The sequence below is a fragment of the Scyliorhinus torazame genome, chromosome 19 (genome assembly GCF_047496885.1).
Source record: "Scyliorhinus torazame isolate Kashiwa2021f chromosome 19, sScyTor2.1, whole genome shotgun sequence".
Classification (NCBI taxonomy): Eukaryota; Metazoa; Chordata; class Chondrichthyes; order Carcharhiniformes; family Scyliorhinidae; genus Scyliorhinus; species Scyliorhinus torazame.
In genome coordinates this window covers 87,764,017-87,777,759 of record NC_092725.1, presented here as the reverse complement: position 1 = coordinate 87,777,759, position 13,743 = coordinate 87,764,017, and the positions used below count along the sequence as shown (strand labels likewise).

Below are 13,743 nucleotides of genomic sequence, written 5' to 3'. Positions count from 1 at the left end.
ACCACATCCCTCTTTCCACGATGCCATTTGTACCAGTGTGAACCACACTACTGGCTGTTCACCAACCCTGAAATCCCCTTGCAATGAAGGCCAACATATAATTTGCTTTCCGAACTGCCTTCTGCACCTGGAGTCTTGTTTTCAGCGACTGGTGGACAAGGACATCCATATCCCTTTGTAGCTCAACATTTCCCAATCTATCACCATTTAAATAATACTGTTCGCTCTGCTTTTCCAACCGAAGTGGATAACTTCACACTTTTACACGTTATACTGCATCTACCACGTATTTGCCCATTTACTCAACTTGTTTAAATTGCCTTGAAGCCTCTGTACATCCTCCTCACCAATCACATTCCCACCCAATTTGTGTCATTAGCAAACCTGGAAATATTACATTTTGGTTCCCTCATCCAAATCATTGATATATTATGAATCCTAAGCAGGACCCCACTAGTCATTCACTGCCTGTCCAAAGAAGACCCATTTATTCCTACTCTCTGTTTCCTGGCTGCTAGCCAATTCTCAATCCATGCCCATATAGTGCCCCACTCTCATGTGCTTTAATTTTGCACATGAACCTCTTCTGCAGGACTTTTTCAAAAGCTTTCTTAAAATCCAAATATACCTCATTCCTTATCTGTTCTACTAGTTACATCTTCAAACACTCCTGTAAGAATGTCAAACATAATTTCCATTTCAAAAATCCATATTGGCTTTGTCTAACCCCATTGATATTTTGTCAGTGTCCTGTTATCACATCCTTTATAACAAACTCTCGCATTTTTCCTGCTACTGATGCTAGGCAAACCGGTCTGTAATTCTCTCTTTTTTCTCCCTTCCTCCTTTTTTAAATAATGGGGTTATGTTTGCCACCCTCCAATCTGCCGGGATTGTTCAGAATCTACAGAATTTTGGAAGATGACAACCAATGCATCAACCATCTCCATGGCCACCTCCTTTAGTCTTATGGATGTAAATTATCAGGCCCTGGGGATTTAGTCCCATTAATTTCTCCACTATTTCTTTTACTAATACTAATTTCCTTCAGTTTCTCCTTCTCACTGGAACTTTTGGTTCTCCAGCATTTCTGGGAAGTTATTTGTGTCTTTTATCCTGAAGCCAGAACTAAAGCAGTTGTTTAATTGCTCTGCCATTTCCTTGTTCTCCACTATAAATCTTCCTGTTTTGGACTGTAAGGCACTATGTTTGTCTTCACTACTTTTTACATACTTATAGAAGCTTTTGTATTAATGCTCTGCACAATACTGCTGTGTCCTCTCCAGGATATAAATATCTGGAGTTCCTTCTCGACCTACCCAGTTGAGCCCAGAGGAATGGAAAACATGCAGCGTCTTGGAAAGATTACATATTTAGACATCAGTCCACCTTTGGGCTCCACTCTGATTTTTTTTGTCAGGGTTTACTCCCTTAGCCTTCAACCCTCCTGAGGCATCCACAAGGCAGTGGAGCTATTCCCCATTGCTGGGAGCTTGATTCATGAATGCCAGGCTGTATTCGTGTATCAGTGTTTATGCACACATCACATTTGGGGGCTAAATCCCCTTTGGATTCCTCTGAAGTTTTAGCCTGCAGCCACAAGGTACCAAGTTTCCTTGTGTCACCTTGAGGAGGCACAGCTGAGATTTGTTGATGCAGAGGCTGTTTCCTGGCATTTAAAAGAAGCCTGTATCTGCATCAACCAGGTGCTGGAAAATGGAATTAAAATGAGCAACTTTGTTTCTTTTTTCTCTCTTTTGGCCGGCACTGATACGATGAGCTGAATAGCCTCTTCCTGCACCGCAGTTTCTATTGAGACACTCCTGAATTTGGCAGTCTTTTTCGCATTTCCGGCCAGCCAGCAGTGTAGGCTGCAAATGAGAAACAAATTAGGACACAAAAGTAGAAGGTCGTTCTAACTCTTCATCCAGTCACTAGATACACCACATCCACCTGTTGGATACACTAAAAGGTGAATAAGAATTCAATTTCCCTGCAAAGTTGGGTCAAACTCCCTCCCTACCAAAACTGGGGGTGTACCTTACACCAGATGAACTGCAAGAGTACAAGAAGCTGGCCCACTACCACCTTCCTGAGGGCAATTAAGAATGGGCACAAATACTGCCCCAGCTAATGATGCCAACGTCACGTGAGATAATCTTTTAAAAACACTTGCCAAAAGCAACATTCCCAAGATATGTCTTGCCTGCAAGCACCTTCCTTTCTGCTATTTTATCACCCTTGACAAATGTTAAGCATGATGTTCCGTTTGATGCACAACTGTTAGGTTTTACACATCAGATGAAAAAGAGTTTCATCTCCTATGTAAAGAAATGACAATTTACAAATCTGAATTTGATGATTTGTCTGTCATTGGTGGATCAATCTTTGTGGGAAAATCTACTTTATAGCAGATTATAAGGAGATTTTATCTTAAGAAAGACTGGACATATTTATAATACTGATTGTGTTCTATTTGATTGTCGTAGGTCTCTGCACCAAAACGTACCCGGACTAAGCACAGTGGGCAACAGAGTCCTGAAAGTGGCTGCTCCAGTCCAGAACTAGATCGGCAGGACTCGTCGGAGAGTGAAAGTGAGTTTGCTCTCTTTTTGTCTTTTCTTCCTCATAATCTCTCTTCTTTCTCCATCCCCCTCCCCCCCCCCCCCCCCTCTCATTTATGTCTTAAACAGAGTTAAGCTCCTCCATTTGTCTTATTTTAAATTATTTTCAGGTTTTCTCCTCACACCCATCCCATGCAACAGCACTCATCCAACTCTATAGAGACACAAAACAAGAGTATGCAACCAGGAAAATAAGGCATAAAGCTGTGGGCATGCACTACCAACTGTTACTTTTCAGGGCCTCAGTGTTAATCATCTTACAGCTAGTTGGTAAAGGAGACCAGAAGTTAGTTCCTTTAATCCGTTTTAGATTTATTCACAAAGTGAAACAATACAATGTATCTCTCCAAACCCGACAACAACCCTCCACCAACATATATCTCCGAACCCTACAGCAAACCACCACCAATCTATATCTCCTAAGTCTACAACAACCCACCAGTATGTATATCTCCGAGCCCTACAACAATCCACCACCAATATGTATCTCCAAACTCTTCAGCAAATCACCACCAATGTATATCTCCTAATTCTACAACAACCCACAACCAATGTGTATCTCTCAACTCTACAACAACCCACCACCAGTGTCAATAAGTGTCTCTTTATGCTTTCTTGTGTACAGCGAAACCAGGGGTTTCGCCCAGTGGGCTTAACAGTTGGCTTGTAATGCAGAACAAGGCAGCAGCACGGGTTCAATTCCCGTACCGGCCTCCCCGAACAGAATGTGGCGACTAGGGGCTTTTCACAGTAACTTAATTGAAGCCTACATGTGACAATAAGCGATTATTATTGTTAAATTAATTAACAAATAAACCAGCCCTTAAAGGGGCACTGGAAAAGAAGAGCTCAGTGGGGGGGGTGCACAAATAATTATCGAATGAGTGCCCCTCCCCTCACCTGTATAGATATATCTTTAATTTATACAATTAACACTCTTAATTGAATGACAAAAATTGACTAGGCATGTCTTTCCTCAAATAAAAATGAAAAATGCTGAAAATACTCAGCAAGTCTGACAACATCGACATGAAACATTAACTCTGTTTCTCTCTCCACAGAATCTACCTGACCTGCTGAGTATTTCCAGTATTTTCCGCATTTATTTCAGATTTCCAGCATCTGCAGTATTTTTCTCTTGTATTCGGGTCTTTCCTCAAATTGTTTACATTTCCTATTTCAAGCTAAAGATAACCCAAAAAGAAATTAAAACACAATACTTGTTCTTCTGTTCTTTTCTCTTGTCGGTTGCATGCTGTTTGTGAATAAACTTGCTTGTCATGCCAGTGTGTGGCTCAGTCTGAGGCAGCAATGTTTCTCCAAATGACAGATCCACACTTTAGAGAGCACAAAGGTCCTGATTAAGTCTAATGTCAGTTTGATTTTCTTCTGCTCTCCCTGTCATGCTGCGTAGAATTTCATCCAGTGGCCTAATCCAGAGAGATTTCCATAATCTTCTGACTGAGGTTTATAGATTCAAATGACATCTGCCTGTGACTCAGACCTATGACCATCTGATCTTGGATAAATGATCTGTTGCTTGTGTTACTATGATGCCACATTCGTGTTACATAGAAACATAGAAAATAGGAGCAGGAGGAGGCCATTCAACCCTTCGAGCCTGCTCTGTCATTCGTTATGATCATGGCTGATCATCCAACTCAATAGCCTGATCTCCCCCCTCCCCTCATATCCTTTGATCCCCTTTGCCCAAGGACAATATCTAACTGCTTCTTGAAAACATACAATGTTTTGGCCTCAACTGGTTTCTGTGGTAGCAAATTCCTGGGTGAAGAAATGTCTCCTCATCTCTATCCTAAATGGTCCATCCCATATTCTCAGACTGTGACCCCTGGTCATGACACCCCCACCATTGGGAACATTTTTCTTGCATCTAGTCCTGTTAGAATTTTATAGGTCTCTATGAGATCCCCCCCCTCATTCTTCTTCTAAACTCCGGTGCATACAATCCTAACTAACTCAATCTTTCCTCACACGTCAGTCGCACCATCTCAGGAATCAGTCTGGTCAACCTTCTCTGCTCTTCCTTTATAGCAAGACATCCTTCCTCGGATAAGGAGACCAAAACTGCACACACTATTCCAAGTGTGGCCTCGCCAAGGACCTGTTTAATTGTAGCAAGACACCCCTGTTCCTGTACTTGAAACCTCTCACTATAAAGGCCTGCATACCATTTGCCTTCTTTACCGCCTGCTGCACCTACATGCTTACCTTGCACGACTGATGTACGAGGACATCCAAGTCTCATTGCACATTCCCCTCTCCTAAATTCAGATAATCAGCCTTCCTATTTTTGCTGCCAAGTGGATAACCTCACATTTATCCATGGCATCTGCCATTCAATTGCCAACTCACTCAACTTGTCCACATCACACTGAAGCATCTCTGCAACCTCCTCACAGCTCACTCTCCCACCCAACTTTGTGTCATCTGTAAATTTGGAGATATTACATTTTGTTCCCTCATCTAGATCATCAATATATATTGTGAATAGCTGGGATCGCAGCACGGATCCCTGCGGTACTAGTCACTGCCTGTCATTTGGAAAAAGACCTGTTAATTCCTTCTCTTTGTTTCCTGTCTGCCAACCAGTTTTCTATCCATCTCAGTAGATTACCCCTAATCCCATATGCTTTAATTTTACACGCTAATCTCTTATGTGGGAATTTGTAGAAAACCGTCTGAAAGCCCAAATAAACCACATCCACTGGCTCCCCCTCATCAACTCCACTAGTTACATCCTCAAAGAATTCCAGTCGATTTGTCAAACATGATTTCCGTTTCATAAATCCATGCTGACTCTGACAAGCCAGCCATCCTGCTACTGTTTTCCAAGTGCTCTGCTGTTAAATGTTTGATGGATTCTAGAATTTTCCCCACTACCGCCATCCGGCTGACTGGTGTATAATTTCCTGTTTTCTCTCTGCCTCCCTTTTTAAATAGTGGGGTTACGTTTTGTTTTTTATTTTTCAGACATTATAATCAGGTTCAGTGATACGTAATTAAATTCCCAAGGAGAGGGCTGGAATTTGAATTTCAATCTCAAAAGATCTTTAGACATTCATGCAAGAGACTTTTCTACTTGAAGGAGGGAAATGGCAGACTGATGCCAACTTTAAGTTCTTTAAATTATATGAAAAAACATAGTGGTGACCAGAAGCAGTAAGCACTTTCTGTGGGAGAAATCAATGAGCAGACTTCTGCTGAATGGAATGTTTAACAGCTGACCTCTATAGTTTTTGATGACTGACTTCACAATCCCTCCTTATCTCCTCCAGTATTGCACCTTTCTGAGAATTATGTACTTCTTTGTCTGACCTCTTGCAGTTCTCCCACTTTGTTTGCCATTGGCTACCTAGCCTTCAGCTGCCTGGGCCCTTAATTCTGGAATTCTTTCTCTTAACCACTCCACTGCATACCTCTCTCTCTCCTCCTTTAAAATTTATCTCTTTGACACAGCTTTTAGCCATTCCTAAGACTATTTTTAGTGTCAGTTATCTGATTTACAGTCGTGCGAAGCAGTCTGGGATGTTTTGCCATGTTATTGTAAGGGTATTGTATAAAGCTGAGTTGTTAAATTTAAAGGTGTTTGGTGTTTGCCATGTGAGGTACCATGAGAGATTGAGACTTTGACTTGTTTTAGCACTGTAGCTGCCTCTGTTTCTCTTAGCTATGATGTATGCTATTATGAGACTTCATATCTTTCTTGCAGAACAAAAGACAAAGCACAGCACAAGATTGAGGAAGAAAGCAAGTGATCTTAGTGAACTTCTGAGTGCCATAGATTCAATAAAGCATGCACAGGAGGAGATCAATAGGTATGAAATGAGTATTATATTTAAAGAAAACTATGTGTCATTAGAATATATATTTCCTCCAAAGACTGACTTTTCATCTCACTAAGACTGTAAGGATAGATGATTTAGTTGCTGAGGGAATCATAAAATACTAATTTTTAAATTTAGAGTACCCAATTATTTTTTCCAAATTAAGGGGCAATTTAGCATGGCCAATCCACCTAACCTGCACATCTTTGGGATGTGGGGGTGAAACCCACGCAGACATAAGGGACGGGATTCTCCCCTACCCGGCGGGGCGGGGGGTTCCGGCGTAATGGAGTGGGCGGGAACCACTCCGGCGTCGGGCCGCCCCGACCTCCGCACCTTTAGGGACCAAGCCCTCGCCTTGAGGGGCTAGGCCCGCGCCAGAGTGGTTTGCGCTGGGTCGGAGAATCCCGCCCGAGGAGAATGTGCAAACTCCACACGAACAGTAACCCAGGGCCGAGATTCAAACCCGGGTCTTCAGCGCCGCAGTCCCAGTGCTAACCGCTGTGCCAAATGCCGCCCCGGGAATCATACTATTAACAATTGAGATTAAATAGCAATTTTTGGAGCTTTACTACTAATACTGAACAAGTAGAACAGTGACCACATCTGGTGATGAAAAAAAGTGGAGACTTTTTTTTTAAAAAAGGAGAGGGCTGCCTTATAGTGCCAACTTAAAACAATGTTGACTATCTGATCTGATGAAAATTAAAATTCAGATTACAGCAGTAGTGCAGTGAATGCGATTATATTCATTCACAAAACATTGGCATGTTCTACGAGTGCTGTAATCTGAAAAATAATTTTCAGGCAGAGTAGCCTCAAATTTTATGCGCCTCCCACCGGAGAGTTTATGGCAGTGAAATACACATTTCATTGACACATTCTTACATTGTACAGCATGCTTTTGAATTTGTGGATAATAACTGATGTTGGGAAACAGTTTTATGAACACAAACAGGCTTCCAGACCTCATCAAAGTGATGGTTCTTTATGTGGGGAAGAGAGTGATGCTTGCTCACTTCCTCCCTCACTCCACAACACAGGATAGCAATCAGAAGCTGTAGCCTAGATGTTTTCTTTCTACATCCAAGGCCTCAGACAGCAGGCCCTTTTGTAATGGAGTGCTGCCGTGCAGGTCACCTGTAACCGTGCTAGTTAACTGCAGGCAGCAACTGATTTAAGGTTTTGGACAAGAGATACGGGGCAGGGGATGAACCTTTTTACGCAGCAAATGGTAATAGCCTGGAACCCCCTGCCCACGAGGGTGGTGAAAGTGGACATGATCCATGATTCCATAAGAAAATTCATGGACACTTGAGGAAAAATCAACTTTCAAAACTATGGGGATAGAGTGAAAGAATGGAGCTGACTGGATTATCCACAGAGAGCTGACATGGATGTGATGAGCCAAATGGCTTCTTTCTGTGCTGTGATAACTCTATTACTCTCACTTGTGAGTGTTTTTAATTTATTGCATACACTTTACACTTTGTAAAATATGATAGCATTATGACAAAAGCTTTTGTTTGCTTTTTCTGGCACAGTTGTTTCGCACCCAAGTTTCTATCTAGCTCAATGCCCAAGTTTGGAATTCCACCTGAAGCTCTGCATTGTTCCTCTGCATTGGTTGAGTTTGAACTTCCCTCAGCTAACCACTGGAGGACAGCAGAGCACTCACTGACCCATAGAATAAGGTCTTCGATAAGGAAATCACAATGTGCAATTGATGGCATCCACGGGCCCCAGTGGCAGAGATTGGCCAATTTATCTCACTCTGTTGTAGTAAAATCAATTTGGGAGTTTTATTTCTAACTGGAAAATATAGCAGGAAATCAGTATTCCTCCTTTTCCTGTTTTGGGCCGAGGTTTTAAAGCCACTGTATGTCCACTTTAATGCTTCTTGCTACTAATGTCTGTATTTCCCTCGTTAAAATGGTGAGTGATTTAAGGTGAGCCTTAATCCTCTTGCTAGCTGGGTTCCCCTGGGACTTTTAAGCTACTTGGCCAGCAGGCTACTGAGATTTCAGCTCATGTTATCCTATAACATGAAGTGAGAAACGTTAGAGATGTGGCAGGATCATTGTTAACAAATGATGGCATGTTTTTAATTTTGACAATATATCAATGACATCAGATAAAGTAATCAAATTAATTTTTCTGTCTTCTTGTAAATTGAAAGAGACATCAAGCAGAATTCAAGTTATAAATTACTCTGCCAATTCTGCATGACCAGTTATTTCTAACTTCACCATTTTGTTTCATTTAGACCTTTTGTCCTTTAACTGCTCTTACAAAGGCCACCTCCTTTGATTTCCTTCCGCTTTATCTTTTGCACTGATGTGCTGAGCTGTTCCATCATGGGATACTTGAGAAGCCTCCTCCTCTAGTGAGTTGCTTAATTGTCCACCACCATTCACGGCTGGATGTGGCAGAACTGCAGAGCTTCGATCTGATTTGTTGCTTGTGGAATCACTTGGCTCTGTCTATTACTTGCTGCTTGTGCTGTTTGGCAAGCAAGTATTCTTGTGTTGTAGCTTCACCAGGTTGACACGTCATTTTTGGGTATGCCTTGTGTTGCCCCTGGCATGCTCTCCTGTGCAGTTCACCAAACTAGGGTTGACCCCCCTGCTTGGTGATAACGGTAGAGTAGGGGACTTCTGGGCCATGAGGTTACAGATTGCAGTTGAGTACAATGCTGCTGCTGATGGCCCACAGCAGCTCTTGGTTACCCAGGCTTCAATTGCAGATCAGTTCAAAGTCTTGCCCATGCAACACTGTGGTAGTACCTACCACACAACACAATGAAGGATATCCTCAATGTGAAGTCGGGGCTTTGTCTCCACAAATACAATGGGGTGGTCACTACTACTGATACTTCCATGGGCAGATGCATCTGCGGCAGGCAGGTTGGTGAGGATGAGGTCAAGTATGTTTTTCACTCTTGCTGGTGATCTCCACATCTGCTACAGTCCTAGTCTAGCAGCTATGACCTTTAGGACTTGCCCAGTTCAGTCCATAGTCATGCAGTTGGACCATTTTGATGGACGTTGAAGTCCCCCACCCAGAGCACATTCTGCGCCCTTTTCACCCTCCGTGCTTCCTCCAAGTGATGTTCAACGTGGAGGAGTACTGATTCATCAGCTGAGGGGCGTGGGGGCAGTGTGTGGCAATCAGCAGGAGGTTTCCTAGCCCATGTTTTCGCTGATGCCATGAAACTTCATGGAGTCCGCAGTCAATATTGGGGATTCCTAGTGCAACTCCCTTCTGACTAAACCATTGTGCCACCATCTCTGCTGCATATGCCTGCTGGTGGACAGGACATACCAAGAAATAGTGATGGTGATTCTGGGACATTATCTATAAGGTATGATTCAGTGAGTATGACCATGTCAAGCTGTTGAGAGACAGCAATCCTAATTTTGACAGTAGCCCCCAGATATTAGTAAGGGGGACTTTCCAAAGTCAACAGGACTGAGTTTGCTGTTGTTTCTGGTACCACAATGCCACATGGTCCGTCCAGTTTCATTTCTTTCAGACTTTATAGTTGTTTGATACAGTTGAGTAGCTTGCAAGGTCATTTCTGAGAGCATTTAAGAGTCAGCAACATTGCTGTGGATTTGGGGTCACATGTAGTCCAGACCAGGTAAGGAAGGCAGATTTCCTTCCCTAAAGGATAGCACAGTGGTTAGGACTGCTGCCTCACAGCGCAAGCAACCCGGATCCCATTCCAACCTCTGGTGACTGTGTGGAGTTTGCGCATTGGTTTCCTCTGGGCGCTCCGGTTTCCTCCCACAGTCCAAAGATGTGCAGATTAGGTGGATTGGCCATGATAAATTGCCCCTTAGCGTCCAATGGTTAGGTGGGTTATGGGGTTACAGGGATAGGTCGGGGGAGTGGGCTCAGGTAGGGTACTCTTTCGGAGGGCTGTTGCAGACTCGATTGGACAAATGACCTCCTGCACTATAGGATTCTCTGATTCTATTATATAAAGGGCGTTAGTGAACCAGATGGGTTTTTATGACAGTTAACAATGGTTTCTTGGTCATCATTAAATCTTTAATTTTTATTTATAAAAATTTTACAGAGTTTTATTGAATCCACATTTCACCATCTACTGCGGTGTGATTTGATTCCCGGTCCTCAGAGCATGTCCTTGGGTCTCTGGATTACTAGTTCAGTGACAATACCACTATGCCATCGCCTCCCAAATGGCATTACCATTGCTGAATCCCTTACTATCAACATCCTAGGGGAGTTACCATTGACCAGAAAACTAACTGGACTGACTGTGTCGGTGCAGACTTGATCGGCCAAAGGGTCCCTTCTGCACTGTATTTTTCTGTGATCTGTGATAGTTAATGCTGTGGCAGTTCAGAGGCTGGGAATTCTGTGACGAGAAACTCGCCTCCTGAGCCCCCAAAGCCTGTCTACCAACTACAAGGCACGAGTCAGGAGTGTGATGCAATACTCTCCACTTGGCTGGATGAATGCAGCTCCAACAACGGTCAAGCTTGACAAGTTCCAGGACAATGTAGGCCACTCGGTTGGCACCTTCCAGCACTTTTAAACATTCACTCCTTCTGCCTTTGTGGTACAATAGTAGCAATGTGTACCATCTACAAGACGTATTACAGCAATTCTTCAAACACCCACACTCCATGAATGAATAAAAAGACATGGGGATGTTTGCTGAATTAATGGTGCTATATAAATGCAAGTTAGTGTCACCCTCATCTTCCTCTGCCTTCTCCCCATCTCCTTCTTACCTCGTAATCCTCATCCATCATCCCTCTCTGGGTAAATGTCAAATTGTTCAGTTCCTCCCCAGTATCATAAGCAACCCCACTGATAGATATGGCACATGTAAGAGATGCAAAGATATTAACTGTTGGTGGAAAATTTGTTCGGGCCACCATTGTTCAGTGAAACTGTATAGACATACAAACAAAATCCAAATATAATTTAACAATTAGTGTTTAAAATTTACACTGTGCTCGAAATACTTGTGATATATATGCCAATATAATTTGCATTTTTGGACTAAATGGTGCATTCTCTATTTTAGAAGTTTGACAGCTCTACGGAGTCGAACAACAGCAAGTCAGTCTCATGCAAGTCACTCCCTTTTGCAACATAGAGACTATGTGGTTATTCTCTTCCTCATCCTGCTTCAGATTATTATTAATTCCATATTTAATTAACCATGACCAGAACCAAACAAAGCCATATAGTGGAGCGACCAGGATCAACTTTCTGAAGAGTCGTTCTTCATCACATGTGGATCTCTGACTATAAGGGTGCCAGACTAAATGTTGGACTAAATATGCTTCTAATTTGATGACAAAGTGCTTTGAAAACTTTTCATTGTGTGTATTATATTATGTATATTTAATTACCTTACAATGAAATACAATGCTTTAAAGAAAACACTCCACACTCGCTAACGCTTCTTACATAACTGGTTAGATACAAGGATCAATTTTTACAACTACTGTAGTTAAGCCAATTTTAGCAGAAGCCATATATTAAATAATGTGCAAATGTTACAGTACCACAAAGAGCAGAAATACTTGTCTAATATACAGAAGTGCATTTTCAACAATTTCTGAATGCTGTTTCCAGTATTCCCTGTTAACTAATGCGTTGTTTATGAATGTTACAGTCCCTTAAGAGAGACAAGTGAGCTTAGCATACATGTTTAGTTTGGATTAAAGTACTTTTAGCAGGATCCAAAGTATATTTGTATTTAAACGGTCAAAATGTTTTCTGTAAGGCAGGATGTTGGAAGAATGTAAAGCAGTGCCTTCTGGATGACTTCACATTGTATTCAGTATATGCTAATAACAAATATGTTGGGGCTGTGCCATAGGGGGAAAAAAGCCTTATAACATTCCAAATGTGGAATTTTGTCTTTAAGTTTGTTTTCATGTCTCAAGTTGTCATGACCTAACACTGCCATTAATACCTGTATGGTAGCTTGTAAAGTCAGATTTTATTCTGATCATTTATAGTAAGATTTATCTAAACATACCTTTAACAAGTTGAGTTTATTCCGCATCAGTTATTCCTGTTGTGTGCAAGTCTGGTTGTATGTAACTTTTCTTTTGTCCGTCCCAACCTATTGCATATAACAGGATTGCATTGCAGTTTTGATTCTGGGTGTACTATACAAAGGTTATTTCTGCAAATCTGGCACATGTTTAAACCAGCGTCTTTCTCAATGTTATTGTTGCATTAACCTATGGTGACTGTTAGAAAAAACTGATTATGCTTAAAAGGGCCAGTGTTGTACTTTTTTATGTATTAAAAGAGGTTGGACATGTGTATTGAAGAAAACCATTGGTGGGATCATGTGAATGTTTTATCAATATACCTACATATTTATTCATAAAACAGCCTTTTGTTAACTAAGATTTATCAAAGTTCTTTGTTTCCATAAATTCTGTATTTTCACAAGGTTCAGTTAACCAATAAAATATCTAAGCAAATGGACATAGCACAGTCACTTTCATTTATTCCACTTGAGGTTTATGTTTGGTTCAGCATGGATTGCTAATGTAATAAAGTTGCAGTAGAAGAAATGCGTATCTAGTACTTAGGGTCTCACTCCTTTAATAACCATTTGCATCACAATATTTATGATCACTAATGTAATAAAGATTTATGATCACCATTTTGGCCACAAAATGTATTTGATTCTGCGGACAGAAAGACCTTGAAATTTGGCATTTTGCCTTAATCAAATTGAAGTGCTACAGCATTGATCCTGTTGGAAATAATCTCGGAATTTAAGAAGGTAAAAGTTTATCATGGCTTGTGGTGGGGTGGGGGGAAGCGGTGCGGATCCATCTTGATCTTTCAAAATCAAGCAAAAAGGGGAAAAACAAATTTAGGAGAGCCAAATGCAGGTAATGCATTATTTATTAAAATTGTAAGTAAGCTGTCCTGCTTAATCACAATTTTTTATTATTTAATGAGATGAGGACGTCACTGGCTAGGCTACATTTGTTGAGGGGGGGTTTGTACACTACGATACTGGCAGATGAAACCACTTCACACTGATTATAATTGCAGCATTAATGCAGTCTGAATGTTACAAATCGAACTCAAGCCTAATTTCAGCAATAGGTTAATCTTCTGGTAAATTCCTGGATTAGGTAGTTTCTCCTGGAGATATAAAAATCACATTTCTGTTGTAAAGTCCCTGCAAAAACTTTGTCTTTTTAATGCATTCTTTGGATATTGGTTTTGCTGGCTAGGTCAGCATTTGC

General features: G+C 41.5%; 1 protein-coding gene across 3 annotated transcripts in view; it reads left to right on the top strand.

Annotated features, from left to right (window-relative positions):
* The window catches only part of osbpl8 (oxysterol binding protein-like 8), a 386,181-nt gene extending 373,217 nt beyond the window's left edge, over positions 1-12,964 (top strand). For all 3 annotated transcript variants that reach the window (XM_072484706.1, XM_072484705.1, XM_072484707.1), the window contains 3 exons: positions 2,490-2,595; positions 6,358-6,463; positions 11,538-12,964. In XM_072484706.1, coding sequence (XP_072340807.1) covers positions 2,490-2,595; positions 6,358-6,463; positions 11,538-11,673 — 348 coding nt within the window. In that variant the 3' untranslated portion in view covers positions 11,674-12,964. The remainder of the gene's footprint in view (positions 1-2,489; positions 2,596-6,357; positions 6,464-11,537) is intronic.
* The last annotated feature ends 779 nt before the right edge of the window (positions 12,965-13,743 follow it).